General features: G+C 39.4%; 1 protein-coding gene across 7 annotated transcripts in view; it reads left to right on the top strand.

Annotated features, from left to right (window-relative positions):
* Positions 1-9,098, top strand: part of chd9 (chromodomain helicase DNA binding protein 9) — a 104,978-nt gene that overhangs the window by 71,084 nt on the left and 24,796 nt on the right. For all 7 annotated transcript variants that reach the window (XM_015382686.1, XM_015382689.1, XM_015382688.1 and 4 more), the window contains 8 exons: positions 368-485; positions 819-905; positions 1,167-1,304; positions 1,775-1,896; positions 2,704-2,947; positions 6,849-7,025; positions 7,133-7,276; positions 7,540-7,795. In XM_015382686.1, coding sequence (XP_015238172.1) covers positions 368-485; positions 819-905; positions 1,167-1,304; positions 1,775-1,896; positions 2,704-2,947; positions 6,849-7,025; positions 7,133-7,276; positions 7,540-7,795 — 1,286 coding nt within the window. The remainder of the gene's footprint in view (positions 1-367; positions 486-818; positions 906-1,166; positions 1,305-1,774; positions 1,897-2,703; positions 2,948-6,848; positions 7,026-7,132; positions 7,277-7,539; positions 7,796-9,098) is intronic.

Below are 9,098 nucleotides of genomic sequence, written 5' to 3'. Positions count from 1 at the left end.
AGTGAAAAGTCCAATTAAAGTGAATAAATCCAAGTAAAGTGATACGTGGCGTGCAAAAATAGTGCATAAATGTCAATTACGGACGGGGGGGGCTGAATCACTTGAGGGAGGCGTTATATAGGTTGATGACAGGTCTGTCAAAAAACAGGTCTGTATATACTGCATGTTACAAACAAGGAATGCCAGGTGTCAACTAAAGTATTTTAATATATCTTTTTCTTTTCTTTTTTTTTTTTTTGCAAAAGCCTAGCTTTTTTTCTATTTTAGAAATGTCTAAAATGATTTGAAACATGGGTAAATGTGATTACCTTTTCCTCCGACTCTGGGTGCATAAACAGATGCTGATTGTTTTCTGTCTGTTTATCAGCTCCTACCTTCACTGTGAATGGGCCACAGAGCAGCAGCTAGAAAAGGACAAGAGGATTCAGCAGAAGATCAAACGCTTCAAGATGAAACAAGCACAGAGGGCGCTCTTCTTCACTGATGTGAGGCTGTGTGCCTGGAAAGGGGCTCTCCCCTCCATTTCCACAATGCTTTATTTTTTCCTCTGTCTAATATTTCTAATTAGGCCATTGTTCTTTTGATCGTTTAGGACCATTGCGTTTAGTATGCAGGTGTTGCAGCGCTGTGTGTGGATATGAAAACACTCTGTGTTTGATTTGTGTGGGATGGCACATCTGTGTGTATTCATGTGAATTTATTCACTTACTGAGTCGACACAGGAGAGTTGTTTGTTTCCAGATGGAACGTGGGAACTTGAATTTGTTCACTTATTTAGCATCTGTTTTATCTCTTTTTGCGTCTTCTGTCTCTCTTAGATGGATGAGGAACCTTTCAACCCCGACTATGTTGAAGTCGACAGAGTGCTGGAGGTATCGTACTGCGAGGACAAAGACACAGGCGAGGTAAAATAAGTCTTCTCCCTTTTAAGCACATATCAGCGTAGCCTGTGCGTTTCTACCTTTTATTCTGGAACATGTTTTATCCCTTACCACTTTAGTTGGCTTTCTTCCTTTTAATATGTTCTACAGCGTAATGATATCTTTGAATCGTAGAAATGCCCAAGGCCACCCTAATGGGCTGCCTCTCAGCCTTTGAGAACGCTACAAAAGCAGAGCTTGGCCTCGCTCTAGTCTTTTACAGTGACTCTCTTCTGTCTGCTGCAGGAAGTGGTGTACTACCTGGTGAAGTGGTGTTCTCTGCCTTATGAGGATAGCACGTGGGAGCTGAAGGACGACGTTGATCAAAGCAAGATTGAAGAGTTTGAGCGGCTGCAGGCAGCCAAGCCAGACTCACGCAGAGTGGTAAGCCTAACAGGGCTTCACATCTCATTTAGAGAAGCAGAGACCGATCTTCTCCCTTGTTTTAAACACGTAAAAAGATTGTTTTCTTCTTTTTTTTTCTCCTGCTTGTTAAAACTAAAGACCATCGCCATGCCTTTAAAACTGTACTGAGATGAGCAAATTATTTCTTTTGGTCTGCTGCCTACTGGTTGTGTGGGGAATCTAATAAAAACATGACATGTTTTCATTGTTATTCTGCTGTTTTAAGAAGATTTTTCAGTTTTTTTGGAGGATTTCTATTTTGCGTTCTTTAGGAAATATCTTTTTCTTTCAGAATAGTCTTTCAGTACTTTCAGAAATTATGTAATCTTGTAAGATTTTTTAAAGGCATGTCTTGAAGAAAACATTTTATTCACTTTTTTTTCCAGTTATTTGAAGTGTTTGAAGGGTCCTTTTGTAATAGTTCAATGAACAGCGTTTTTGTCTCCTAGGAGCGACCTCCAGCCAACCTCTGGAAGAAGAGGGAGCAATCGAGGGAATACAGGAATAGCAACACTCTCAGGGATTACCAGCTGGAGGGGGTCAACTGGCTTCTTTTCAACTGGTACAACAGGTCAGTTTTAATCCATGTGAAGGAGAGTGTTTATTTGCAAAGGTAAAGAAATACTTTGTTTTATGCTACGTATGATTTTTTTAAAAATATACTTAAAGAATCATATGCCAGGTAATACATTCCACTCATTTAAGACAAACCTGTGTGTATTCAGATTATGGTCATCATAATAATAATAATTAGCCCTCCTGGTGATGTGGAGGATACTTATTTGGGCTGGTATGTGGTGAGAGTCAGAGAGTCAGATTTGCTGCTGAGATGCACACAGCTGCAAAAAAGTTCATTTTTTATTTGTTTCTTCAACCATGACCACTAAAGCAACAACTTGCATCTGGAGCGAAGTGTCGGTGCTTGCTTTAACCCGGGAATTGCTTTAGTTATGTGTGAGCGTGCAGGAGTTTTCTTATGCCTACGCAGAGAGATTCATCAAAACTGGAGGGCTGCTTAAGAGGCCTGTGGGAATATCTGCACGTTGCAATTAGCATGAAGACATATTACCCCCACCCACTGGACAGCTAAATAAATGGACTGTAGAAGCACACCACACAGCTGAGAGATTAAGGTTGCATTTCAAATGTGTGTTTTTTTGTTGTTTTTACTTTGATTACCACTGATGATGTCGTTTTGTCCCTCGGTGTTCAGTTTATTGTTTTAGTGTCTTGGGAATAATTTTCATTTCTATGTGTTCTCGTGATAAATGTACGGCACTTTCTTTCTGTCATGCAGCAACATGGGAATATCTTAAGCAGCCCAAAGAAGCATCGCAGCTGTTTACCCCACTAACCATCTTCTTCTCACCTCTGTCAGGCGGAACTGCATCTTGGCTGACGAGATGGGCCTAGGAAAGACCATCCAGTCCATAACATTCCTGGAAGAGATTCACCGTATTGGCATCAAAGGGCCCTTCCTCATCATCGCCCCCCTCTCTACTATTGCAAACTGGGAGAGAGAATTTCACACCTGGACTCACCTCAACGTCATCGTTTACCACGGAAGCATGATTAGCAGGCAGATGCTGCAGCAGTATGAGATGTATTTCAGGGATGCACAGGTAACGTCATGTCTCAGACGACTGCCGGTTTAATGTTACCTCACTGTGGCTGCATGGCCATAAAAAACGTTTGATGTAGGGCTGCAACTAGCGATTATTTTAAAAATCGATGAATCGAACGATTATTTTTTCGATTAATCGATGAATCGGACAAAAAATATTTTTTATATTAACCTCTTTATTCCAAAATAAACATTTTAGACAGAACAAACAAGCACACAAGTACAGGTTGCTCATTAACTGTCCTGGTGCAATATGAAAAATAAATGTTTGTGTTAAAACTACGCAAACTTACATGAGAAATGTAGCTGAAAATCCACAAAATATAGGCTACTTTGTTTCATAAAGCGCAAAAAAAGACATTTTTGTTTTTAAAAGCACCTAAGGGGTTCAAACAATAGGTCCCCCCATTTAAACAAATGAGGTTTTTTTAGACCAGAAGAGTTCTGCCTTTTAAGACAGGAAAGTATAGCAGTTAAAGTTGCTACTTGAGAAAATACTGAACCATAGAGATAAAAATAGCCTTTTGTTTCAATTTTTGATTTTTTTTTGGATTAAAATTGGGAAACTAGGGGTGCTAAAAAACACATCCTCCAAAGACAGATATTTACATGGGAATGTGGCAGATAATTAATTGACATATTACTGATCTTGCTGGATTTTATTCTGCTTTACTTCCATAAATTGCAGGATCTTCTTTACTTTATCTTTGCCAGAAGATTTAAACTTTAAAAGCCTTGCCCTCATAATTTGCAAGTTAATTTATTTATAAAGTAAATGTAAACGCTGCTTAAGCTAATTCAAATGAAATTAAAAGTAAAATAAGTAGCCAACCTTATCACTGTCTGTAACCTACTAACACTGTAAGGAAAGCATCAGATGAGCTACCTGAGAAACTAACGTTATGTTTCCCCACTTTAAAACCAAACAAACATGGTGGTTCCGTGCCATGTTCATTTGTTTTGACAAAAGTTGCATGTTACGACTTTTTTCACTTTACAAAGCGCAGGCTATTTTAATTATTGTGATCAATTTGCGCCGTCAATCCCTGCGCATGCGCGCTTCATTTGCAGTCTGGACGCTGAGGCTCTGACTGCAGCGCTGAGAGGGACTCCTGCGGGAAAACGCGGTTGGGGTGGGGGAGGCGCCCCACAGCAGAGTAGGAACAATACATGCTTTCACGTAAGAGTCTCCAAAAGCCGCCAGTGACACCGAAAAAAGTCGGCAGATTTGTCGCTACTCGCTTTTTTGAAAAATAGTCGCTGGAGGGGTCTGAAAAGTCGCTGAGTTGGCAACACTGCACCTGCGGCGCTGACTCGCTCTGCCGTATTTTTTTTCTTCCTCTTTCAGTCAAGAGGCAGTGATGACGGCGCGGCGGATGACGCATTAATCGCGCGACACAACGAATCGATGATGAAATTCGTTGCCAACGCTTTTAAAAGTCGATTTTTATTGATTTTATTGATTCGTTGTTGCAGCCCTAGTTTGATGACAAACATTTTGAAGGACATGGGTCATCCAGCTATATTTATATATAGATATATTTGTCACCAATGCAAGATACTGGTTTTTATATTATTTCTAAAATATAAACTTGACTTCATTAATGAGAAAAGGTTTGCTGACGTCCGTTGAAAAATAATTTTACTTTATTTCAATCAAGATGATTGAATAATTTTATCTATCAATTAATCTCTATCTATTAAAAAAATCAGATTAATCTTGTTTATACACACAAAAAATTAGACTTTTTTTTAAACTTCTCAGGATAAACATTACCTATCATAAAAGCGTTCAAGAAAAAAATCTGAAGAAAAGCTTAAAGCTGATGAAATAATTAATCTTTTCTATACACACAAACATATTATGACTAATTAAAAACATTGAAGAAAAATACATTTTAGTAAAAATTGCTGTTGAAGAGGACATTTTCTAAAATAGATGATAAAAATGAAAAATATCTGCTTCTCTTTTTAAACGGATTTAAACATTAAATTCCTGAAGAATTTATCAGTGGGTAACAAAGGTAAATATAGGGTTATATGGCATTTCTTTAAGTGGTAAAAAGTGACTTTAATTTGTGGGGTGGGTTTGGGTCGACTAAAGATTGAACCTAGAGAGGAAGTGTTATCAACCATGCATATGAACAACACTTATGGCTACAGGTTATCCAAAGGTTGTGACTTTGTTTACATGTCAGAGACTTCCAATGGAAAAGATGTGTTCTAGATCATTAGCATCAAGTATTTCATGACGGAAGCTGTTTTTTGTTTAATACAGGCAGTTGAAATATGTAATCTTTAAAAAGAATTAGTTTCAAATGTTTTTTATTTAAACCATTTGAATACAAGTTGAGATTAATCCTAGATTGTCTTAAAGCTTTATTATTTTCCTGAATATAAACAAAGAAGTGATCTTCTTTAATATATTTTTCTCAGATTGTATGAACAATAATTTTGCTCTAAAATTATCCCACGTATGCCAGACTAAATGGTGGAAAGCTCATCATATTCTGGGTCCTCAGTCATGCAGGATATAGTTTTGTTTTTGACTGAATCTGTTGCTGCGTGTTGTTGAAGAAATTTAGATTTTCCCTGAAACGAAGCGGCGACAGTAGGGTTAAAGTCAGGAAGCTGGGTTTGTTACGTTTTCAGTACTATAAATGTACAAACATTCAAAAGCTCTAAAGAGTTTGAATAATAGCTTTTGAGTGTGTAAAGGTAATTATTTTTTTTGATACAACAGGTTTTCCTCCTTATTAGTGATGAGATCATTTTAATGAGGTTTTCAATATCAAGGTGTCATCCAACAGGAACCAGCGAGTGGCGCTTATGCTACAATTAGTCGACCGAGAGGTAGTTAGTGAGCCTTAGACAGAGGCTGTCTGTGGTTGGCAAGGCATGTGATATTTTGAATCAGGCAGTTAGGAGCTCTTAGCATTCAGACGAACCGTAACAGGAATTAAGGTGAGAGAGAGGAGAGCAGAGCCGCCATCCGGCTGTCTCCAAGGCAGCCTGTGATGTCATCGTCGAAGGGGAGCTCGCTGTCATTGCTGTTCAAGCATATCTGCACGAGTGGCTCCTCCACAGTCGTCTGCCGGCTGGCTGGCTGTGGGAGAAAAGGAGGGAGGGAGGGGGCACATGGGCAGCAGAGTATCTCTTGAGGGCTGTTGTCAAGGCAATGGATACAAACGGAGAGGCAGGATGAAGCAAACCTTCCCAGACACACAACAGATAAATGGCAGTAAGACCCAACAAGCAGGAGGCAGTGTACTGGTTGGAGTAGAGAAGACGACCTCACGCAGTGTGGCATATTTAGGCTGCTTGTTTTTTTGTTTTTTATTGAAAGTTAAATGGATGTAATTAGTTTCATTTATTTTTATAGTGACCCTTTGGAAGAAACATCATCTAAAGACATTACATAAAAGGTCTAATTAACCTATACTGCAAAAATGTTCTGAAAATAAATAAAAAGATCTTAAAATAAGTGTATTTAGCCTTAATGTGAGTCGGAAAATAAGATGATCTGCCAAATGAATGAGCATTTTTATCCTTAAAATAAGATAATTGGAAATTATGCACTTTAAATAAGAAACTGTTGTTGTTTTTTAATATTAAATGTAATGTGTGTCACTTACCTGCTCAATTCAAGAAAAAATACACTTTAAGAAAAATTCCTGACTTAGATTTTAATTTTTTCCATGTAATCAAGCAAATTCTATATACAATTTTAGAGTTATAAATTATTTAGATTATTTTTGCTGGGGAAATTCTCAGTCATCAGGTCACATGTGTTTTGGAACATCGTTTTTGTTTTTCTATGTAATATTTGAGATGCCAATAATGTCTGTCCAGTTGATAAATTACATACTTAAAGCGTCTTTATCGTTCGTATCTTAAAGGGTCGCCCCATTCGAGGTGCCTACAAGTTCCAGGCTGTTATCACCACGTTTGAGATGATCCTGGGAGGCTGCCCCGAGCTCAATGCCATCGAGTGGCGATGTGTGATCATCGACGAGGCCCATCGTCTGAAGAACAAGAACTGCAAGCTACTTGAAGGCTTCAAACTCATGAACCTGGTGAGGGAATCCTGCACTTGGATAGCTGCTCCAGGGTGTTGTGCAACTTTGAGTTGTAATTGGGAGAGTTGTTTTCAATTTAATTTTTTTCTTTCCTACTCTTTAAGGAGCACAAGGTCCTACTGACTGGAACTCCTCTGCAAAACACAGTGGAGGAGCTTTTTAGTCTGCTGCACTTCCTGGAGCCAGGGCGCTTCCCTTCTGAGAACAACTTCATGCAGGAGTTTGGTGACCTCAAGACAGAGGAGCAGGTAGGTTCATATTTTAAATTTTTTGCTCGATAGTCTAGGGACGCAATCATTTGTGTCAGCTGGAACTAAGCAGGTGCTGCTACATCTAAAAGCCACAGAAAATGTTTAACCTAATTCTTGGGAGCTGGCAGGGCCATGAAGTGACACAGTTGCACTGCTTAAGCTTTCATGCCTTTTATTACTTGGCAAAAAAGGAAACAAATTTGCACCTGTTTGCGCGGCTTATTATGTGACAACATGCATATGACCTGTTTGAACCACAGGTGCAGAAGCTTCAGGGCATCCTGAAGCCCATGATGCTGCGTCGTTTGAAAGAAGACGTGGAGAAGAAGCTGGCCCCTAAAGAGGAAACCATCATTGAGGTGGAGCTCACCAACATCCAGAAGAAATACTATCGCGCCATCCTCGAGAAGAACTTCTCTTTCCTGGCCAAAGGGGCGGGCCAGTCGAACATGCCCAACCTGGTCAATACCATGATGGAATTAAGAAAGTGTTGTAACCACCCCTACCTCATCAAAGGTACGTCTGATTGAGATTGTTAAAGCTTCTGGTTGTTTAAAAAGTGGTTTTGAAAATTTTTCAACACATCTTCTCAACAGATATCAGTATATTCTATTGGAGAGCAACATAAAGAAGGGTTTACACTGTACAGTTAAAAGAAGAGGACACAGATGTTTTTACAAAATAAATATTAAACTCTTGTTGGATGGTATGGCTGCAGTTACAGCTGTCTCTGTCTGTAGCAACATCTGTTAGCTTTGAATGTATGCAGACATTCACAGCTGTCTTTCTCACTGCAGTCCTGAACACTGAATCCGATTGTGTTTCCGATCCGACAGAATATCATGTCGGACCAGGTTGTGACGTTTAGCGCTCATTGAGAGTGAATGGGGATGATCATACCTGATATGATTTTCTGCAAGAAGGCTGCCTAGCTTCGATTGAAATCGACCCCAGGTCCATTTTAGGTGGTTTACGCAGCAATTTGGCGGTAATTTCATGAAACTGACAGGACAAGACATTTTCCAAGACAGTTGTAAAGCAAAATACCTCTGCTTTGTGAGAAAATACAAAAAAAAATCTGTAAATCTTACGGAAAAACAGTCAGTTTTGGAGTTGCAAATCGCATATATAACAGGCATGGGAGTCGGGCACATAATATCAATGAAAGAAAAAAAAAAAAAAAAAAAAGATTTAACCATAATAAGAGTTCAGTTGGAAAGAAAACGGACAGAGTAGCGATTCCCTCTGAGCTCCGCCAAAACATCAAGGGGCAGTAGAAAGCACAGTTTTTCACTCTGGGGAAAAAAAAAAAACAAATTTCTACAAGTTCAGGAGGACAGAAAACAAATTTAGTAAAAAAGTGATACTTTGAGCCTCAAAAAAGACAAAATGAGGGGCAGATAGAGCAGATAAGGGCTGCTTATCAATCTCAACTTTTTAAAACAAAAACCTTGACAAACTTCACAGATCTCTCTCTAAGAGTCAGCTCTCACTAGGGATGGGAATCGAAAACCGGTTCCTGTTCAGAACCGGTTCCGTATTTTCCGATTCCATGGCATCGATTCCCGCAGCACCAGAGCCTAAAGCGCCGGCTCTAGGGAGCACGACTTACGTCACGTTTTTTACGCAAGTTACGCAAGTTACGCAAGTTGGAAGAACTATTCGAGGAGGAAGACAACGAGCTGCGGTCACTTTGTGAATCAAAGCCCCGTCTTTCCTTAGCCCAGAGGGTAGATCAGGAAATCCAGCTCTATAAAAGCTTGCTGTTGAAACAAGCAAGATATGCTGCCCTTGCTATCTGGACTGGCTGAAAACTACC

The sequence above is a fragment of the Cyprinodon variegatus genome, unplaced genomic scaffold (assembly GCF_000732505.1).
Source record: "Cyprinodon variegatus isolate N-32 unplaced genomic scaffold, C_variegatus-1.0 Scaffold263, whole genome shotgun sequence".
Lineage (NCBI taxonomy): Eukaryota > Metazoa > Chordata > Actinopteri > Cyprinodontiformes > Cyprinodontidae > Cyprinodon > Cyprinodon variegatus.
This window is presented reverse-complemented; position numbering and strand designations above follow the sequence as displayed.